The sequence below is a fragment of the Cyrtonyx montezumae genome, unplaced genomic scaffold (assembly GCF_038088225.1).
Source record: "Cyrtonyx montezumae isolate F1298 unplaced genomic scaffold, pur_monq_1.0 scaffold_10, whole genome shotgun sequence".
In the NCBI taxonomy this organism is placed as follows: domain Eukaryota; kingdom Metazoa; phylum Chordata; class Aves; order Galliformes; family Odontophoridae; genus Cyrtonyx; species Cyrtonyx montezumae.
In genome coordinates this window covers 30,751,163-30,774,375 of record NW_027071826.1, presented here as the reverse complement: position 1 = coordinate 30,774,375, position 23,213 = coordinate 30,751,163, and the positions used below count along the sequence as shown (strand labels likewise).

The following is a 23,213-nucleotide window of genomic DNA, read 5'->3' as shown; positions in this document are numbered from 1 at the left end:
TTTATTAAAAAGTTTAGTCTAACATTTTTCTCCACTTACTCCACTAGGGAGTTTTTGCCCAAATGTCATTTGCAGCAGGTTCTCAGGAAGCCTACAGTCAGGTGCCACTTCCTCCACACAGCCAAGAGCATTCCTGTGAGCCCCCCCTGCTATGGCTGTTGAGCTCCATTCACTTCTTTGGAGAATATGCTCTAGCTCTAGCTACCTCCCATTGCCTAGAAGCACAGGGAGGTGTGCTTTTCACCACTCAAATTTATTTCACCAAGGAAATAAATGGCTCCAACAAGACATCAGCACTGCAACAGTCTAAGCATCTTGCTGAGGTTTTCAGCAGCCTTCCTGAATATGAAGGGAAAAGAAGCATATACATATAATCCTATCATCCATTCCATGAAAATCACAGGGTTACTTATGAGGATGAGCTCTGCTTTCTCCTCACTATTTTTATTAGAAGGCAGCACAAAGCACAAATGCTTAGTTCACACTCTGAAGAATGCAGCATAAGATGTCATAAATTACCAGTGAAATCTTGGTGACAAAATCCCCAGTCACATCAGCAGGACGGGATTTCAGCCACAATACAATATATAAACAGAGAGAAACACACAGACGCACTATTAATCAAGGCACTACTTTTCTGCTACATCTGCCCTGGAAAGGGATTGTGTTTAGAAAAAAATCCTAAATAATGTGTTGTTAAATAGCCTTCATTACAGAGATGACATGTACAAAAGTCTAGCTGGAGATTGTGGAGGTAAGCTCAAGGATAAATGCAAAACTGTTTGTTAGATACACAGAGCCTTCTAACACAACTCATTTTTTCCCAGATAGAAGAGGACAGAAATAATCTTCACAGGTCTGGATTGCTCCTGTTGGGTTTTAGTTTTTTTTTGGCTCCAAAAGGGATTGTGGAGATAAACAAACATGAACAAAAGAAACTTGCTGACAAGTTTGTTCAAAGCAAGTTCAAACAAATAATTCATAAAGCAAACAGTTGATCTGTGGTTACAAGCGTAGAGATACACAGCACTAAAGTTTTCACATTAAAAAAAAAACAAAAAAAAACAGAAAACCAACCACCACAATACTTGAAAGAACTGTTAGAGAGGGAACAAGATGAGAGAGGTCTATCCTTTAACAAGAAAAGAAGTGCAAGAAAAGGATTAGATTGCAAATCTGCGTTACAGACTGCAATAAGCATTCCTTACCACACTTGATTGTGTGTAAAAGGCACTCAGAAAAATAACTGGAACATAGCAGGATGATGTACCAACAGCACCCAGCCCATCCATTCACCCACTCAGCCTAGCTCAGGTAGTCTAGGGCGAACGCAGCTGAAGAGGTCTGAATAGCAACATACACTCCAACAGAGAACAGAACTCCTTAGCAGAGCAGCACCTACTGAATAAAGCAGGTTGGTGGTTCAAAATGAGATTTTTGATCTTTTTATTTTTGTACGTGATTTCTGATCTGCACAAAGGGTAGCTGCCACTCAGATGGCTGCAGCTGCAGGGTGTGAGCCAGAGCACACACAGCAGCTCTCATACCCACCAAGTGACACACACACTAGTCAGGATTCAGCTAAGGGCCAGGATAGGATTTCTCAGTTTTTCCTCCCTGATCAACAAGAGCTGCTCTGTCTGTGACGCCAGTGGTGAGAAATGTACTGAAATTCTACAGGAGCAGATCTTTCAGCATCTACCTACCTCACATGAAGGGCACTTCACTGTCTGTCAACATACACACTACTTACTGTAGCTCTCTCCCTTACCCCCTCTCCTTCTCGAACCTATATTAAAAGGGATATTGGAAGTTGCAGAGTCAAGAGCTCAGCTCAAAGGGCAATCCTGAATTACAAGCCTCAGCACAAAGCTACTTCTGATGTGCACATCCAATATAAGCATGAAGTGGCATGGCTGAACATAATATGCCAACTTGTGCCCTGATGCACAAGGCAAAGCTCCCTGGAGTTCAGTTACCAAGATCCCTTTTCTCCACAACCGCGTGCAAGTTATAATGGAAACATGCAGCAAGGCAAAAGCATCCAGACCACTTCCCTGGTGACTTAGTAGTTCCTATTCATTCAACACTAGAGATGGTATTTGAGAGGAACCAGCCTGCGACATGTGCCCCGAGGGAGCTGGAGCAGCAGCAGGCACAGAACTCACTGAACGACAAGAGGCAGAATCCCTCCACACACACACTGCACCATGCTCCTTTCAGAAGCATCCCCCAGGGAGGGCTGAGGAAATGAGACCTGCTTTCCAAGGCAGCACTTTGAAGCTGTACCACTGCTTGGCTAGTGCTTCTTCTTCAAAAGTCAGGCCTTCTCAGACAGATTTTCCTCTCCTAACATCAGCCTCCACAAATACAGTGGGGCTGTCATGCACCACCATAATTGCCCAGTATAAATACTGCTTATTTCTCTCCCGTCCTATTGCCTGGTCCTGATGTGCTTCTTGGTGACGTTTGTGGAGGGGAAGAGCTACCACAGTGGCAAATGCACTAGGGGTTCTTTGGAAGAATTCGCTCCACTGCAGTGAGAAACTCAAACCTCCTCTCCTGTTTCGCCAATGCTAAAGTGATAAATGATGCACATAACTATGAAAACAGAAAACAAAGTATGAAAACAAAGCAAAACCCAGAACCACACCATGCCAGGAAAGAAGCTGAGCTCCCTTTGCATTCTCTTAGGCCTTGAAGCCAGGCTTGCCACCGAATTTAGTGCAAACCAAATCTAGGTATTCACAAATCTGACGAGGTCAAGGTGTTTCTAAACTCAAGGCAGGACATTCCATCTCTTGATTAACCATTTCTGCTGTGAAATGCATTTTTCCCATTATTGCCTAGATGGGTACTGAACGTGCAGCCACAGACATGCACCAACTGCTCCCAACCTGCCTCAGGTGTGGAAAACAGTAGCTCTCCTATCTGGAAAGATCCCAAGGTACCATAAGCCTGCTGCTGTTTTCCTTCACAGCATCATTTTCTGCCTCTGGTTGAGTATGCAACCACCAGGGCAGAGGCTATAAAGCCCAAGCTCATAACTGATACAGGCCTGCTTTTCAGATGTTTGTTACCATAGCAATACCATTGGAATTTTTAGTTTGTTTTGCTGCCTTTGTTCATTGTTTGTTGTTTTGGTGTCTTATTTTTTTAAGCTATGTTCTCATCCACAGCAAACGAGCAGTTCCCAGTTGTGAGAAGGGAATTAACACTGGCAGAGTGCTGCAGACATGGCACAGCCTGCTCATGGGAGCAGGGCACATCCCATGGTGACTGCAGACCACTGCCCACATTGCTCACCCAGAACCTGTGCCCAGCTCAGCATCATGGCCTGCCCATGCTGCCATGCCTCCTCACTGAGCTTACGCCAGGACGATCAACAAACTGCTCTGAGATCACAGCTTCTCCTCTAAAACAGCTTGGTCAAAACCAGCTTACAGAACCAGCACAAATAAAGTAGAAACTACTTCTCCTTCATTCATAGGTTCATAGGTTACAGTCTACTTCAAAAGTATGGAGTGAACTACAGAACCTGACATACAAGTGCAATAAGAGTGTTTTCCAGAATCACCATTCCAATATACATCGTTTACCAGCATGGTTTTCAATGTATTATTTGTGGGCTACTCCAAAAAACCCACCAAAGTTTAAATAAGCTGATTGCCAGAAATCCACCCCTGACCCTCCTAGTAAGTATGACTGTGGTCATGTTCAGATTCAGGGAAACCCAAGGGAGAACTCTTCCACAAGTAAATAAATAAATAAATAAATAAATAAATAGATAAATAAATAAATAAATAAATAAATGAATGAATAAAAATAAATAAAATAAAATAAAATAAAATGAAATAAAATAAAATAAAATAAAATAAAGTAAAAAAATCCAAACTCTTGGTCCATTCAGGCAATTCTGGAAAGCTACCCCTTCAGCAAACAATGCCTTGAGTTCAGTGGAGCAGAAGAGCTAAACTGCTATTCTCTAATGAAGAGTATGCTGCTAAGCTAAACAACAGAAAACCATCTCACAGGATCAGGTCTTTGTAATGTGCATTCATTATAAAAAGTAGCAATTTTTGAACAGCTGTCCCTGTGATTTGCTAGAGCTCACCAGCTCTGCATGCTGGTTTGCTGTGGATAAATGCCTGGCACTCTTCTTGCAAATGAAGAGTCAGTCCTTAAACACAACACTGCAATGCTAGAGGTCAGGAGTTGATATAGGTCTGTCAGTCATGCAGAACAATAAAATAATTACATTAAACAAGAGTAGGAGGGTATCCTTCAAAAGCCTGCTGATCTTTAATCACAGATTAGTGAAGAAATCATGTTTCCCTCTGCAGAAATGGATCTTCCTACCAAAAGTGTAATTGTTAGTGTGCAATATAGTGTGCTCCAAAAGTGGCTGCCTTGCAGAGAAATAATTGACACAGGCCACGCACCACAACAAGGGTAATGCAACAGCAGTTTCTCTCCTCTGCATTAACCAGTGTTACACAGTTCAAACCCTACTGTGTGAAGTCTGAGATGTGAGAGGTTCTCTTTCCTCTTGACATCTCAGAGAGGCTCATTAACTGGGGAACATCTAACAATCTCATGGGTTCAGGTACTACAATTTGTGTTAGCTGTCACAAGCACACGTTCACTTACTGCAGTTTTAATCTGCAATGGAGTTGAAAGTACTTCTCTGTTTTTTGCTGGTGGAGCATCTGCTCAGATCTGAGCTGTTGGTGGGGACATTCAACTGCTCCATGGGGTGGCTAAAGGCCAGCAGTTGTGAGGGTACCAGCCCACATACTCCATGGCTCTAGGGAATAGGGCCTATGCAACTACAGAAGCCATGATACTCAGCTTGCAGCCAAGTAGGAATAAAACCCTTTGGCTCCAACTCCTGGTCCCTCCAACTCAACCATGACAGTGCTCTTCCATCTTTGTTTCCCCAGACCTATGGAGATAGCATCAAGACAGCCATTCAATCACACTGCAGCATGCCAAGCAGTTCAGGGATTTACCAACAATGATCCAATTTCAGATTTGCCTGTAGGCTTGTATCAAGCAGTTCCAAAGCTTAAGCACACTCTATATGCATAAGATGACACAGGGGGATGCAGAACTGAATCCTGAACATCTGGCCTGCCTTTTGACTTCTGGAAATGAATGGCAAAAAAAGCCAGGGCAGTTTGTTCCACCAAAGCAGCCTTGAAAGAGGTAGCAGATAGTGAAAGTTTCTTCTGAGTAGCTGTACAAATTCAGAATCCAACACTTGGATGTGTTACCAGCTCAGACATTATCTCCCATTAAAGAGGGCTCTACCTACTGCAAGTCAATGCTGCCCTGCTGATTTCAACAGATGCTATCCCCTTTTGGACAATCTTCGCATGGAAAGGGACTGTAACCTGGCCTGGTTTGATTTCTGTAACACTCTCAGATAAGGAGAAACCTAAGAGTAAGGAAAACAACTTGGTCCCAGGAGCCACCAATGACCTGCCCTTTCTAAAGGACTCTGGGGCTCGTACAGTAAGAGCATCCAAGGTGATCCTCTGCTCAACGAGGAGGGAATAGTGCCAACAAACCTCCCATGTCAGACAGACTGATCTAGTTTGGTCTCTTAGTTCAGACAGTTATTTCTATTTCCTTGGTAAGTACCATGAGGATTCTCTCTAACCTGTGGTTTTGCTCAGGAAGTCAAACAGCTTGTCACTTCTTCTGTACCACTCCATAGAGCAATAAGAGAAACATAAGGTCTCTCTGGATCACTACCTGAAATAAACCAGGAAAACATTTATTTTCAGAGATGATGGAAATCCTCTGTACTGAAAAAAGTCCTCAGAAGTTGCCACAATTAAAATATCATTACAGAATGCACTCACATCTGGGCTGCAACATGAACCTCAAGCCTGCCAATATACACACATACAAATCTCCCAGATGAATTGTTCAGAAACTGCACGTAGTTTCTGCATGAGAGGACACAAAAATGAGAGGAGTAACAGATGAAAAAGATGGCAGTAGCCTATTGCCCGTAGCATACGCACAGGCATTTTTAACATCTCACCTACACTCACTCTAAAGGTGGATAATTTTAATATTTTTATTTTTAAAATCTTCTTCCTTTTAAAGAGATATCCTTTCCTGGCACATTCCACTTTGCTGCTGCTTTTTATAAAAGGCCTGGATTTTATATCACTAACCAGCAATACTGTACAATTCTTCTGCTATAGACATATGATTTCTGGCAAGAAGTCGTCAAACTCGGCTAGTATGATGCCCATACAAAAATGGGCTGAAAAAGTTTTGGGATTTCATAGGTTAACAAAGCAGTCGACTTTCAGACAAAGCAGCAGTGCTTGTAGATCACAGGAAGGGTCAGCCTGTACTACCTACTGCCAGCAAATGGAGATGTGCTTCCAGACAACACTTCCTGAAATTACCACAAAGCAATTAATTGCCCCTGCCCCTTTGTGCTCCATGTTCTCAACCTCTAGATTTGGAGCCGTGGTGCTGACATGAAGCTGCAAGGTTAAGTCTTCAGTGGCTTCTGCAGCGTTCAGCAATATTAAACAACTTCTCTAAGATGCTACCAACAAAAAGAAGGATCACAACACTGAAGTCTTGCAGAATTACTACATTTAATTATTTACATTTTTTTATAGCAGGGTAGCATTACTCAGGCTGCAGATGCCAGCAGTTTGCCATGCACACAAGCCTGGGATCTTTTGGGGACTGCATCCTCCTGACTGTCCCTTCTCTTCTTCTGACTAAGACCAGTTGTACTTTTGGCCATCATCCCTGTGCTTTGCAAACAGAGGAAATCTCTTCTGGCCACCAGGACTCAACTAGTCAAAGACTAATTGATACCTTGGGAGATGTACCCAGGGACAAGAAAATGCAAGCATCACTGGTGGACAGATGAAGGGCATATCCCAAGAGCCAACCCATGTTTCCTGACATCTCAGGCACCACCCCTGTTGGCAGCTACAAAAATCTGGAGGAATAGCACAGCTTATGTTAACCAGCAGAGCAAAAGATAACAATAGCACATTCATACAGCAAAAGCAGCAGTAAGCAATGTCCCCAGGCTTTTAAATAAAACATTCTTGCTTCTCTCAGCAAGCTATAAGAACTGTCCATCCTTTCTTCCAGCGGAATGGCCCAAGAAGGATCTTTCAGAGGATGCAGTGATATTCACAGGACTGCATCAATGTCTTGCAGAGCTCTTGAGAAGTGATTAGCACCTCCTTTCCACCCCAGTTCAAAGGGAGCTGCAGAGAAGGACACAGCTGCAGGCAGATCTGGAAGAAGGTGCTTTCATGAGCACCCATATAAGACCTGCAAACCTCAAACCCCAAGCACCTATTTTAATTAACAGCTTCCATTCACTATAAGGACACAAAAGACCTTTTAAAAATGAAAATATTGTCCTATAGTTAAAAGTAGATAACAGTGTTCTCTGCCCAGCAACAGTCATTTTAAACTCATTTTTATCCTTTTTAAAGCCAGTAAAACAATTTTACATTGCTCAGGTCTCACAAAAGAAGCTTTGCTAGACAGGAGTTCTATCGATCAGTCATCAGTGCTGTACATGAGATTTCAGAGAGGAGTACAATAAGCTAGAGACTGTCAGAAGTTCTTGTCCATTCCAAACTGCTAGGCTGCAACTCTTGTCCTCAGACACGTGGCAGGTGGGAAAGACCAACCTGTCTGGGTACTCAAACTACAAGCTGGACACACAGAAAACTGCACAGAAACTGTTCCAGGGACTTTTCTGGACAGAAAAGGTACCACAGCCCACCAAACCTTAAAAACTTCAGAGTCTTTCCTCTTCTGATTTCTTGGCACCACAGACTTGAGAACAAGGAGAGGCAGAAACTCTTATTCTACCCTCCCTCATTCAGAGATATTGCTTTAAATTTCAACTTAACATCCACTAAACCTGAGAAATCTCACACTCAGTAAAACATTTCACAATCACCCAGAGAACAAAAAAGCTGAAGATCACAGCCTTTGCTTTCAGGAAGAGTCTAGGAGACCTGGAATACACTACAGTGGCACTCAGAGTCTTGTGGTTGCGCAAAGTTAAAAGAAGTCTTAGGAGCTGTTTCTATGAGAAGGTTTGTGCGCTGCTCCTTGCTGGGAGGCAGGGGAAAAAAGCAGCTCTCCTTAGCAAGCTTTTTACACCACGGCAGGTACCAGGGGAGGAAGAAAGCTAAAACAAACCTTCCACTGAGAAGATGGATGTTGTTACTGGCAATAAATAAATCAATAAACAAAAGTCCAACCCTCCCCTCCAGTGATTTAACTGTACTGGCTAGCTAGGAGAGGAGACCTGCTGCTCCCACTGTCAAGGATTTCAAATCACCCTTATGTGCTGTGGAGCCAGTGACCTGCTCCTGCATTACTTGCTGTGAAAGACACGTGCCCTTCAAAACCTGAACGTAAGTTAGTAATCCTTGGCACTGGAAGCTGCATTTCACACAGAAGAATCCAATAAGCAATTTTAATCTCTGATTCCTTAGCTCTGTGAACAACTTTCAGAGCCTCCTCTTCTCCAGGCAGCTGGAAGGGCATCACCTGGCCAGGTGAGCCAGAGGAAACGGGGACAGAAGCAGGGCACAAGATCCACTTGTGACACAAACTATGCTGTTAATTGTGAAATCGACATAGTAAATCTCTTCACCCTATCCTTTCCTTCACTAGCAGCAGTATGGGAGATGAGAACACAGACTGTTTTGGAGAGAGCTGTTATTAAGAATTTAAACGTGGCACGGTTTTCTGCTTTTATCACTGCAGATCTAGAAGCTTTGGAATATATAAGCTTTAAGCAGAAAGCTCTCAGCAGAGAGCAAGCCTTCCTTAGCTACCTCAATGCAAAGTCAGCAATTCATTAAGTAATTAAGAACACAATAGTGACAGCACAGCAATATCACATGGAACTCGATCCCTGTCTGCAGACATTTCACATGAACAGTAAACAACAACAGACATTTCTGCTGATGTAATTAATCTATCCCCTGCTCTATTAATGAGTGAGAGATGTGCATGTTTATGATGAATTCTTCTAATTAAGAACCCCATGCAAATGGAGTGCATCACCGCAGGGAGTTTATCTTAGCCAAGAACCCAGCTCAAGGATAGAACTCAGCTGCGTGGCCAGGTGAGCACAAATCACAGTGACATGTCCTTCTGCGAGGCAGAAGCCAATGAACCATCTCTGGACAGCTCTTTGCTGCTTGCCTCATTCAAGTCACTCGTTAGGAGGGCTTTCACCTCACAGCATGCAAGCTGTCACACTGAAGACCTGAGCACTGTTGATGCTGCATTCCAAAGACATCAGGAAGCACCATCCCCACAGGTGGAAGTATCCTGGCACTGCATATTGGTTGGGTACATTTGTCTGTTTCCCTTAATCCACCGCCCCTTCCCACAAGTGATCCTTCGCTATTCACATGTTCCCTGAAGCCACAGGGAAAGGGATGTCAGTCAAGCATCCAGTGTGAAAGACATCCACAGTGCAAGTCGGAGCCTGAGCAATCAGTGTAAATCAAGACTTTAACCTTTCCGAGCCTCACATTCTTGATCTGTAAAACATGCTCAAGGGTTTTCCAGAAATGTGTTAAGTGATGCGCACCAGACAGATATGTCAATACAAAAAAATATTTATTACAAAAAAAAGCAAAACAAAAGTGAAGCATCTTGGTCTTATTGTCTCTGGAATGTTTTCCTGAAAATAAATAAATAAATACATAAATACATACATACATGGTAAAACAGATGCTGCTACAATCTATCTAATATAGAAATACGCATTTGCTTTCAGCCTGTATGTCCCTATTAGATAGATCCTTGGGTTCATGCAATATCTAACTCTCAACTACTGTGACATTATACATTAAGACATAAGTGCAGCAGCCAGTATCCCAGCTCCTAGTGCAGAAAGCAGCTCTTGCTGTTTACTGACCTGCAGAAAGAAATCTGGCTGCCTAGCAGCTGAATCAGATGGCAAGAGCCTCTTTCCCAGGCAACAAAGAATATCTTCAAGAAAAATCATCCTCTACCCACTACTCTCTGCAAGACTACCATTAGGCCATGACATGCAGTCAGGTCTGTTGGTCATTTACCTCAACAGGAAGAGCTCCATTGACCACGATTCCCCTGCCTGACTGGGGACAGCCTGTTGGGTTAGCTCTGGAGGAGCAGACAGCAGTCCTCTCCTCCCAAATCTCACATCTTCCAATGAAGGAATGTGCAAAAGCAGACAACTCCAGCCCAGTGAACTTGGACCCTGCTCAATGATCCCAGCACCTTTAGGTTTCAGAGCATTCAGTCTGGCACAGTACAAACACTGGAGTGTTGCAAAACCAGCACATTACACTGTCAATCCCTGTGAAAGGATTCCAGAGAGCAGACTCTGTTGGCCTCAATCCAGCACTGTTGCCATCCTTTCTCTCTCCCCCAGCAACTGAAGACCCTTGGTTGAAGTTTGCAGCACATAAACTATAGATGCTGAGAGCTGAGCATTGGTTTCTCCTAAACACTGCACACGGAACTGCTGGTGGCTATGAGCACCCTTTGTGGGGTGGCACCTTGCTGCTGCCACACAGGGCAGATCATCCAGCTCACAGCAGAGCTCAGGGCTGGCACTGCTCAGCATTACCCACAGACACCACAGGGGAAAATGCCTGCTCACCCATCTCTGACTTCCAATCACCCAGCAGACTTTGTCCACTCTGCCCAGTTGATGTTAGTTACAAACCCCTCAGACAGGAGTATGCATACAGGAGTCACAGTGCTGTTACTGATCTGCTTACAGCAGAAAAAAACAAACAAACAAAAAAGAGACCCACAAGTGCCAGGAGCATGTTCCCGGATGAACGCGCTTTTTCTGCAGTGAGCCACTGGTCTGAGGCACTGGTTACAGATGTCACTTTACATTAAAGCCAACAAAAGATGAGGAGCCTCACTTTATGAGGGCAAAGCACAGGATTTAACTCTCTGAAGGTGGAGCTGGGAGTGTGGTAGGAGCCCCACGGCAGAGGCAGCCCCGAAGCCATGTGCCAGCTGAGCCGCCATGGTGCAGGGTGAGCTGAGCCAGCACTCAGTTTAACTATTAACATTGTTACACAGAAGAACCATTTATAAGCTTTCCAGCCTGTCTTTCCACTTCAACAGCTTATTCTCAAATGCTCCTTCCCTCAGATGATCAGCAGAGAGAAACACAACCTGAGTTGGCACGTGGAATAATTGAGGGGGGTAGTACATCCCTGACTCATCCCCTGTCACAGGGGGAATTTGTTCCTACCAAGCTGCCACAGCCCCGGCAGGATACAGATCACAGAATCATTAAGGTTGGAAAAGACCACTAAGACCATCTAGTCCAACCGCCAACCCACCACCACCATACACCACTTAATGATGTCCCCAAGTACCCCATCTCTCTCCATGGTTCTTGAATAAGGCCACCACCACCTCCCTGGGCAGCCTGTTCCAATCACACCAGGCTTTAGGTGGCCAGGTTGTATCTGGCCACAGAAATGACAGAGGCAAGTCCTGATATGCTGCCAAGACAAAAGGTGAAGCCCAAGCAAGAGCAAGGTGCCAGCAGCTACAACAGCAGGACAACCTGAATATTAATTGCCTCTGGGTAGCAGCCTGAATCCACCACCGAGATCCTTCAGTTCACGTTAGCACGCAAGATATTATCCAAGCTCTCTTGACTTCACTAGTATTTTATCTGGAGTTAATTACCAGAGGCTAGCAGATTTGAATAATGAATGTAATCTTTCTTTCCCTTCTTTCAGCAAAGTCTGAGGCTTAACCTTAACTCTACATCAGGTAATTTTATCTCCCAAGTCTCTCACCTCCCACCTGCGTGAGTCTTCTCCATCTCCTGCTGCGCAGTCCCACTGTGACCTGCCCCACAGCAGGTGTGATCCCTCATTGCAGGGTGCTGACCACCTGGCTCCCAAAAGACCCATCACCAGCTGATGGGCAGCAACTAAAATCCATCTCAATGTAGCTACATCACATACTCCCACTGACAGTGACATGGGAATTTTCTTTCGGAAGAAGAATACTTAACTGATAACTTACAGCAAGTCCTCATCTGACAGAAGCGTCTGCCATTCAGATTCAAAACTGGAAAGCTAAGAATTCCCTCTAATGATTCAACACAACCTTCTGGCAGCACACTTGCTGACAGTCCTTTGCCACGGTGCAGTGACAACCACAATTAACGCTTCACACAGGGCTGGCAAGTTAAATATAGCAGCAGGAGGTGTGTTTCTGGAGGAATTATAACCGTGGTAGTGGAAAGTGAGATAAAAAGATTAATGATGGAAGGCGGATCCCCAAAGCTTACTTACTCTTAATGAATGTGTCACAAGACTCGGTTGAGCAAATTCCTGGACATTTAACAAATTCTGTGTGCTGCATTATTTCCTGGTTTCTCAGATTTGCTGCTATGTAAACACAGGAGTTCAAACAGTCACCCTGCACGTCTGCTCACTAGCTCTGTTTCATTTACAATTCAGATGTTACAGCTTTAGATTCTGCTGAAGTGCAGCTGAAGGAACCAGGCACATCTGCGCACCGCGTTTTCTGAACATGCAACACAGAGCAGCTCCTCCAAGTGTCTCTGGCACGCTCATGAGTGCAAGTAATGCCTTACAGGAGTCTCAGGGTAATGGAAGCACAAAACAGCAGCAAGGGGACCCTTCTTACCTCACAGCTGCTGGTCCTGCCAGCCGCCCTTCCAGGAGCTCCTAGTCCTCCACGCATGATATGGGGACACAGTGCCAGGGAGCTGACACATCCAAGCAGGTCCTAGAGCAACCCCTGCAGATCCCACAAGGACAGGGGCACGAGAGCTGAGGGAGAGTTTCCTAACCCTTCTTCAGTGCTGTAGCAATGCTAACACCTGTTAATCCAACCCTGGCCCTTTGTTAGGGTGCCCTTTAGGAGAGACAAGGCAGAAGCAGAAAACAGACACAGGGTATCCTGATTCTCTTTAAACTCAATGCCACAGTTATAATCCTCTAACTAAGAAGAAAGAAGAGGAAAAATGAGACGGGCTGTGACAGGTCAGGACTAAATCCCTGTTATCTAGGACACCAAGATAGATAGGTCTCAGCTGCACACACATCCCACGCCTGTGGTGATGCCCCTGCACAAAAGCATCCCTACCAGTCTCCCCACAGGAGAGTGACAGCTGGTGAGCCAGCTGCCCAGGGCTGCCAGCAGCAGCAAGAGGGCTCTGCTGCAGGGGCACTGCCACACTGAGACCAATGTGCTACAAACCCCACGGTGCAGGGGGCAGCAGGGCAGGAGAGGTGCTTGCCAGGAAGCAGAACTGTGCAGCCCAGCAGCTAAACAGCTGCAGAGAGAATGTCACACTGCCTGCATGCCATTCGCTCTGCCAGGCAGTCATTTCCTTCTTTTTGCCAGGTTTCCCTTCAACTCCAGCACATCTGTACTGAAGGAGAACCTCAAAAAATTAAAAATAATTTACAATTAACATTTTTAATAACGCTAGATGCTAAGTGATGCAAGGTGATCAGTAGATTTTCCCTACTACCTGACATGACTCAATCCATGTCCTTCACTGCAAAGACAGCTTTGTTCATTGCCTCTTGAATCACCTCCTCCTGGCTCACCTGACGTTGCTGCATGAGATATATGCTTGTTCCAGAACCTGACATGAGCCAGCAGGTCTGTCTTTGCATCTCTTCCACACGCTGCCAAAAGCAGCTTTTGGTACGTGCTGGGGAAACCCTCCGAGGCGAGACCTTGCTCTGAGCATCTCATCCTCTCCCAACGAATTTTCCATGCTGACTACAGCCAATTCAGGAGGAGCACTAATTTTCCTGCCCTTTCCCATGTTACTCAGCCAGTACAGTCTGAAAGACTGGGAGTGCTTACTCAGCAGGCACAGCACAGCCGTTGGGCATCCCAGGGCACAGCACGGCCACACTTGGACCACCCAAACACAGAGTGGATGCAGACAGGCACAGCTTTGCTCAGATCTGCCCCAACAGGTGCTGAGGCTCAGTACCCCAGTGCCGGGCAAATGAGGATACTCTCTTTGTACCACGAGCCCATCACTGAGCACCGAAAGCCTGCAGTCAGCACTTGAGAAATTCACATTTTCCAACTTTGACCTGAGAAATTACTTTGGAAGACTACCTGGGGAACATTTTTAAGACTTAATTCTGTGGGTTTGATGGCTCCCACTTGCACTGCCATGTGTCACTGTTCCCAGACTCAAGAGACAAACTCAGCAGCTACCCCCAGGAGCTGCACAAAGGCATTACTGAGCAGCATGCTCTGGCACCAGATCCTTCGTTCAGGGCATCCATTGGTGAGACGGCTGGTGCTGGAGCTGCCATGCTGCCCATCAGCAATTAGCTCTGCCAGCTAGGTTATATTAACAGTATTACCACAAACCATTTATTTTATTTCACTTTTTAATGCCCCGCAAGGGCCCACAGGGACAAGTTAAATACAATTGTTTGCTGCCGTTCAGGCAAATGGCATTCCCACATTTCTGAGATAAATATAATAAATAAAATATGAGGCTGCTGAACTGTCACTGAGCATTACTCCAGCAGTGACATCCCCAGGGGAGCAGTCACGCAGCGATCCCTTTCCAGGGCGCCCACCCGCTGCCATAGCCGAGATCCCACAGAGAAGCACCGCAGGGCCTGAAGTGATATTTCATTCTTTGCATCAGGAGAGAATAATTAAGAGAACCACATCTCACTTCGAGCCCCAAAAGTAATTCAGCTTTTTAAAACTACGCAATTCACTGTAATTTGCCCAGGATCTGAAATGCCACGGTACAGACGCGAGAACAGAACTCATGGACTCACTCATCCAAGAGATGCGATTAATTTTTTCCCCCAGAAAGAGAAGCAGCCAATTGCAGAAAATTGCAGAAATCGTTTTCCAGAGAGCCCTAAGTCACATGAGTCAGCCCTACTCACAGGGAGCCCAGACGTGGGCTCCAGATCGTCACTCACGGGGAGCAGAGGAAACTGGGAGCCAGCTAAAGGCTGCAGAAGGCCAAGGGATGTGCACGCTCCTCTTACACAACTCTGCCATCGTTTATTAGCTCAAGTCGCTTGGCTTCCCGGGGGACCAGGGCCTTGCACAGGACAGCCGTCGGGAGCGGCATATACTCCCTGGGCTGGATGGGAGCAGAAGGCAGATGGGGGAGAATTTCTCCCCCGCTAAACGGTTCCAGAGCGGGCCCAGGCGGGATGCAGGATGGGATGTGGAGCTCTGCTATCCCGGCGCTGCATCTCGCACGGTGCCGAGCCGCCAGCACGCAGCGCCTGCCCGGGCAGCGCGGCACCGCGTCCTGCCCCACGGGGAGGGAGGGCACCGCAGCCCTGTGACAGCGAGTGGGGCACGTGCAACAGAACACACACACACAAGAAGCCAAACAACTGAAGGGGAAGCGGAGAAATAAAGGTGCCGGAGCAGCACGCTCCGCTAGAGCGGGGCTAGGGGCAGTGCCCGGCACGCAGAGGCGCTCAGCCCTGCGCTCGCTCAGCTTCGCCCGGCAGCGGGACAGTGCTCTGCTCGCGGCCCGGCCCGGCAGGCTGCAGGGAGCAGAGGGCACCGCGGGCATCCGCACGGCTGCTCCGAGCAGCATCGCGCGGCGGATAACACACGCGTCGGCTCAGGGAGACTTAGGAGTTTCCGCATCGGCCGGGAACGGCTCTACCGGGCCGTATTCTGCCCCAGGGCAACGCGAGCCCGGAGCTCCCGGCCGCCCCAGCCGGGGGAGCAACCCGCGCCGCTCCGCGAGCACCGCTCGTCCCGCTCCCCGCTGCCATGGTTACGGCGAGGAAGCCGGAATCAACCCGAAGAGCCCCAACTGCCCCCACCCGCCCCGCTCAGCTCAGCTCAGTCACTCACGCCGATGGGCACGGCGCTCTCGTCCCGCCGCACCTCCGGCCGCCCCGCAGCCCGCTGCCCTCCGCGGCCGCTACCGCCGCCGGCCGCCGAGCGCGGCTTGCTGTCCTGCCATAAGTAGTAGAAAGTGCCCAGGATCCAGGCGGCCGTCAGGATGGCGATGGCATTGGCCCTGATCCTCCTCATGCCGAGCGCCCCGCAGGAGCCGGGCTGCACCGCCACGCCGGGCAAGGGCGGCTGCGGGCGAAGGAAGGCGGCAGCGGCGGCGCGAAGCTCCCCCGTGCGCTGCGATGGAGCCGCCCCGGCCCGCCGGGTCCTAGCGCCGCGCCCCGCCCTCCCGCGCCCGCCCCGCCCCGCGCGGAGTTGTGCGCTTCCTCCGCGGTGCTGTGGGCTCCGTGAGGAAATGCGGTCGCCCCGCAGTGCCTGCGCAGAGGAAGCCCCCGGCCGGCGGTCTGCCAAAGCAGGGCCCCACCTCGAGCGTGGCCGTGCTGTAAGCGGCGACGCCGCCTGCGGAGAGCGGAGGCGGCCGTGCCCGCAGCAGCCCCGAGGAGATCTCGGTGCCGCCTCTGACGCAAGGCGTACGATGTGTATCGACGGCGAGAACGTTGCGCTGCTGACTTTCGCTAAAGCATGGGCTAATTCAATAAACGCCTCGTTCCCTGACACGGGTGACCCGGGAAACGTAGCTATAATGAACGAAATGAATCAAAACTCGCGGCAGCGCTGCCGTGCCATTACCGCCGGGCTCGGCTGTTAGTCCCGTGCTGGAGATGTTCAGCCTCATTTCGTGACGGACGAGGCAGAGTGGGCAGTGCGATGACACGTCCACATGTGTCTGAACCGTGAAGCATAAGGTCTGTCTGGACTCCGGTTTAAAGAAGGTCGCTCAGAGTTCAGGTAACACTGTTTAAAGAAATCCCAGCACAGGGGCTCGGGGCATCTGAACCGGGCAGATTCCTCAACTGCCCCTGACATTCTCCTCATCTGAAACAGCTTTCTCATGCTGATCGGAGGGTGTGCGTTTCCGACAACCGTGCCCTGCATCACCTGTCCCCTGCACATCCATGGCCTCAGCCACCACCACAAGGCACAGCTCCTCTTAAACGCGGCCTGGAGCCGCTCCGCTCCGCAGGCACCTCAAACAGCCCAGACAAACTGTGCCCCGGGGTGCGGCTCCGTCCTTAATTTATTCTATGGCCCAGTCAGAAGCAGCACAGGAGATGGATGATTTCTGCATTTAACAGAAAATGTGCTGCCTAGGATGGCACACATGCCAGTGAAGTACAGAAATACCTCCTGGCCTTCGGCTTCTGGCTGTTGTCCAAGCAGCACAGTGGCAGAGGGCAATGACCCAGGGGAAAGTGAAGGCAAAGAGCATACAGTTAGCTGGGAACTGGGATTTGAACTGCTTTGTATTAAATTGCACCATTAAGCATTCTTTTAAGCGCTATTTAAGGTCACCATGACCTTAGTTATCTTCACAAACCTTTTTCTTTTTAATTAAAATGAGAACAGAGGAATTCCCAATAAGATGTAATTAACAGTTCTCCAATGCACTTGTGCTTCTCAAGAGAAACGTCTGCAGAAGGCTAACCTTAGCCAGAGCATCTCCTCTGGCAGCCTGAAGGAGCCTGGCAAGTATTCAGAGGTGGTGACCTAGGAGTCGGTGCTGTTAACCCTCTCTGAGCTGAGTGACCCATCTGCTTACCACTGCAGGACCCACACAGCTGCAGGGCTGGGCACAGCTGCTGAGAGGACAGGGGTGTTATCTTCACCATCGTTCCTCAAGGCTGCTTTAGCAGAGTCAGGGCAGAACGAGGCGCAGAAAAACGCCATAGAGTCAGACACACATAGTGAGAACTTGACAGTGTAGAAAGAATAAATATTTAAGTAGAAATAGTTATATATTAATACAGGTCATTAAACTGGAAGATCCACTAACTGTCAGCCTGACGGGCTTTACAAGTGACCTAAGGTTCCATTCTCCCTTCTACCGTTCTTATCATCTTTTCTCATCCCTGACCACGTGCTTCTCTTACTTGCTGTATTACTATCTGATTTTTTTCTAGGACAGGGATTTATTTCCCACCTTTATGGTAAAGCACGTAACACTTCTATTGCGCTCAGAATCAATTAGCAATGAAATCCTTTTATCACCGTCTGATGACTATTTGCTCTCCTTTATTGGCAGCACATCATTGCTTTGACTGTGACCTGAACAGCAATTTAATCCTCATAGAAATTCTAAGCTTTTAAGGCTCAATACAGCTATCAGGTTGGTGTTCCTAACAGCCCTTTTAGCCACAGAGCACGGGCAGCTTGCAGAGCTCATCTGGCAAAGTGATGAAGTTCCAGTCTCCCCCTACAGAAGAATTCCAGACAAAAACACTGCAGTCTGGGAAGTAACCCATGAAAAATATCCTACCCAGTTTCTCACACATCCCATAAGAGTGGCTTCTACCAGACACAGCAGACTGGGTTCAAGTCAAGTGCACTGAAATATGCTTCATTTTCCTTAGAGCCACAGCAACATACTTATTTTTGAAGCTCCATCACTAGAAATAACATAGACAATTAACAGAAAACATTTCAAAACATTTCTGGCACTGAGCATGAGAAAGCCCGGGCTGAGGAGAGGCCAGGGATGGGAGCTGAGGACCTGGCAGCTCAAGAGGCACCACAGTGCCCTAGTCTGCCTCCTTGTCCAGCCAGGGTCCAGACCACATCCAGGGGGGAACTGGAGAATGAAAAAGCCAAGAAAAACGTTGGAATCTAAAGGACATCAGGAGCAATTGCCCTTCAGGGGCAGAGAAGCTTTCTTCTGAAGCTCTCCAAGTGCTGGAGTCTGAGGAGACAGTGCCATTGGGAGCACACCTGACATTAGGAGGTACCCATTACAAAACATCTCAAAGGGCTGCTAGAAGTAGTAGCATTTCTACCTGCTATTCCCTGTGAGATCTGTTAATGGACCTGCAGTCTATAACCTTCTGCATCTGTTGGCAGCAGAAAGAAACTGCATTAAAAAAAAATGACCCCTTGTTTTTGCTCATAATTACCTCCAGTATCTGAATGTAAGGGTTGGCAACAGGGAGCTGCCACTGTGGGAGCACAGCAGCCAGAAACAGTGAGAAATGGGGGAACTGCTTAAGCTACCACATACAGAAGTGATACTATTTCATTTGAGAGCCTGTGTGTCTGCAGAGATGCTCAGCACATCAGGGCAGCTTTTTCAGATGCAGAGATACATCATCACTCGTGCAAATGCGTTTCACACACTCAGATCCATTTTTCAGGCTAATTGGAGCTTACAGCAGACACTGACTGCATCTTCTGCTGCTGGCTGAGGACAAGGAGACTTCTCTCACAGGAGCTCAGAACCAGCATGAGCCTGACCGTTTCTGTTTGAAGGTCACAGCAAGATTAAAGGAATGTGCCATCTCCAGCAAATATGTATAATCACTTGTGTGTGCAATTCCCCTACAAATGTGTACCACGTTGCTACTTTTCTCCATGGGACAAAGATGGAAGAGGTTGTATGTGACAGTCATAGTCATGCTGCTCACTGGAACACTGAACACTGAACATATAACACTTATATGTTATTTCATCACAACAAAGCCCACACAGACAAAACCAGCCATATCAGCAGCCCCCAGTCCCAGGTTTTACAACTCCATGCAGAGCTCTGTGCAGCCTCAGCCTCCCAGGAGGCACACTGCCATCCATCAGCGTGACACCAACCTTTAACGCTCCATAGCCTTGCTCTTACTGCTTCAAGCTTATACTCCACTGTCACAGCACCTCAGCCACACACCGAGCTCTCACACACCGTGTCCTTGCTTAGCAGCCCCGATTCCTTTCCTGCATGGATGGGAGGAGCTCATCCCTACCCAGCACCTCTGTGCAGGGACACACAGCCGCAGGGAGCTGTGACTGCCTGAAGGGAGGTTGTAGCAAGGAGGGGATCAGACTCTTTTCCCAGGTGATGGGATGAGAGGTGATGACATGAAGTTGAGCCAGGGGAAGTTCAGGTAGGACCTTAGAAAAAATTTCTTCACAGAAAGAGTGGTAACGCACTGGCACAGGCTGCCCAGGGAGGTGGAGGTGTCACTGTCCCTGGAGGTGCTCAAGAAATGGGTAAACGTGGCACTGAGGGACATGGTTAATGGCATGGTGAGAATGACTGATGGTTAGGCTAGAAAATTGTAGAGGTCTTTTCCAGCCTTAATGATTCTGTGGAAAGGCTGATACCACGGGCACAAAGGAAACAGCAGAAGGAAAGCAAAGCTCCAAGGGCAAGCTAAGGAGAGCAGTCACAGAAGGGGAGGGGACACCAGGTTGTCTTTATGTCTTCCTAAAGGTTGGAGTTCTATAGGAAGCAGCTGTGGCTGAGGATAGGTGTCTTGTAGGGGGCATTTGGGTTCTGCTGAACTTTCAGTTTCCAGCCCTCAGAGTCTGATGCATCTCCATAAAGATAACCTAGGGCAAAATGTATTTCATCTGGCTTGGTTCTGTTCTGTTCTGTTCTCTCCCAGCATCACATCCACATCCATCTCCAAAGACTGTCATGAAGTTCCTCTGCACTGGGGCTGGCTCTGTCTGAAGATGGGCAGCTGTTCAGACCGTGGTTGTGGCGCCTCTACTTTCCCAGCTCTATTCCCCTCGAGGCCACCCTCACCCCATCCCTGAAAGAGGGCTTTGAAGCTTAACTCCAAAATCCAATTCCCATGTGCAGGTTTTCCAGATGTCCCTCCTCTCTGTGTCAACCCCAGAGCATTCCTTCTTCTTCCAGTGTTTGGAGTTTTGGATTTGGTTTGTTGTACAAGAGGGAGATCTGATTTCACTGAACTCTTCTCTGGAATGGGATAAAAGGAGAGAGCCAGGTTTCACCTCTCCCAGCTGGGGCAGAAGACACTGCAGCTAACAGTTTTCAGGGAATGACCTGAGACTAAGCAAGCCCTTCTGATGCTTGCAAGGGAAAACCTTCTTCTTCTTAGAGGATATAAATAACAATGTTTGTCAGAAAGGAGACATGGAAAAATATGGAGAAAAAAATGAAACGTGGATATTTCTGATGAGTGAGAAAGGAGATCTGTTTTGCTTTTCAGAAACTCCCAGCTGCCTTCTAGGGATCCAGGCTTTCAGGAAAGAGTCTTGGGACACTCTGCAGAATCAGTATTCCTCACGGGAGCTATATGAAGGAGCAGCAAAGCATTTCTTATATTGATAGCATGAGGTTAGGGTTTCCATGATGGGAAAGCCACAGGAAGCAGGAGCAAAAGGCTGAACCATGAAGACAGTGGTGACTGCAGCAAAGAGGAGGAGAAGCTCAGCCTCAAGGTCTGTCCTCCTGCTCCTTGGTTCCTGAGGCCCACCCAGGTGGGGTGGCATTCCAGCATCCAGTTCCTCTGCAGGTTCCTGTGTCTGAGGCTGTTGGGTACAGCAGGGCTCCAGGCTGCCAGCAGTGCATAAATGCATCCTGCCAAGAGCCCGTGGCAGGGATGTAGATTTAATGCCTTTTATTCCCTGTTTTCAGAAAATAAACGTATTTACTCACTGTATGTTTTCACTGCTGACAGAAAGAGGAGCTTGTTGATACACAAGCAGCCCTGCTTTAATATACCGACAGCATTAAAGCAGTACAAGTCCCCCAGGATGGACACAGCTGCTGGATATGAGGTGTTTATAGCACTGCAGTGCCAGGGGAATGAGCTATAACCACATAACAGCCTCTGTACCCACCCCCCACACCCTCAACAGCATCAAATCTCATTCTGGTTAGATAAACCAAAAAAAAAAAGACTATCAAAAATATCCAGCCCCGATCAAAGCAATAATTAGAAGTGTGCAAGCAAGATCTAAGCACGGTTTCAGCAGAGGCGATAAGGACCTTGGATTCCTTGTGTGTCCCCTCTACATCATTTCTGCAGGGCAGCAAGGCCAGCACATGTGGAGAGGGAGCTTCTGTCCCTCTACTTCACACTGTAACTGAAATTGAGATCACATCTCTCTGACACCATTCCCCAACACCTTTGGTTGTCATTGTCACCACAGTTTACCAGCAAATATAGGAATGAGGACAGAGAAGCAAGCTAGAGCTGAAAAGTGAGATTCTACATCTAAATGTCAGCATAGGTCATTCCTGTAACTCTGAAGATGCATTCACATCCTTTTGCCAAAATCATTCATCTCAGATCTGCCAAAAGTTTGGCTGCATTTCCCAGTGATAAGAGACTTGCTTAAAAGCACACCTCTCCCCAGCTCCTGTCAAGCTCACACAAGTAATAGCACTCAATTTTCTGCCATCCTTGAAAACACAAGGTGTGAAACACAAACTGTCTAGAGAGAAGTGAGCTCTCACAACTGACTAACGGACAGAGAAATTACCCTGAACCAACCAGATTGAGGCTTCCATCCACCACAGCACTCCTATAGCCCTGTCCTTGCCCTCATGGATAATTCGGGGCTCCATCCCTGTGTGCCTTGTACGCAGCACCGTGGGGCTTTGGAAACCTCCTTTCATCATGTTCTCCAGGCTTCTCCATCTTTCTTCTAGGTAAGAGCACAGTGTTGGAGGGACAGAAGTGGAAATGTCACCCTGGCCTTACTGGTATCTATTTCCTATCTTTATTCTGGCACTATTCCTTGCTCCATTGTTGTGTTTCATTTTCAAGTTAAAAAATAAACATATATATAAAAATATATATACACATACATATACCAGTGATGGGAATTTGTAGGAGAATAAGGCTGTTGAGGTTACTTAGTCCATGTTCTCTTCTAAATAAAGTTTTGAGGTTTAAAAGTTGAGCATTTATTTAGCAAGAGAAAGGTCGCCAGGGCTGAAGGTCCAGTTTCTTCTCAAGGGAGTGGGATTTTTGGAAAGGCACTAAGCTGCATGTTTCAAAGAACTCATTTGGCTCAGAGTTTTTTTCTTATTTATTTATTTAGGCAGCATCTGTCTGGAGGAGCAAAGCTTGGTGCTAAAACACAGTGTGAGGAGTGATGGGGAAGAGCACGTGCCAAGGTCACACCCGCAGCAGCAGTGATGGCAGCTGCACAACAGTGATATTAAACCTCCCTCAGATACAGGATATAAACACAGACACTTCTTAAGAGCAACAGCTCACAGAGAACTGCGTGGCCATCGTGGCAGTGGGTGACTGAAGGACACACACTGAGTGTGGGAGCATGGTGCCTGTCTATAGCAGAAATATTCTCAGCTTTATCACCCCAGGTTTGGCAGTGGGCAGTGCAGATGGTTTGCAGCTGCGGAGCTGCTCAGCTCACTGCTT

At 47.4% G+C, this 23,213-nt stretch overlaps 1 protein-coding gene across 1 annotated transcript in view; it reads right to left on the bottom strand.

Moving 5' to 3' along the window:
• The window catches only part of GALNT16 (polypeptide N-acetylgalactosaminyltransferase 16), a 57,924-nt gene extending 41,820 nt beyond the window's left edge, over positions 1 to 16,104 (bottom strand). Inside the window, exon 1 of the mRNA XM_065754561.1 lies at positions 15,922 to 16,104. Coding sequence (XP_065610633.1) covers positions 15,922 to 16,104 — 183 coding nt within the window. The remainder of the gene's footprint in view (positions 1 to 15,921) is intronic.
• Positions 16,105 to 23,213: the final 7,109 nt, after the last annotated feature.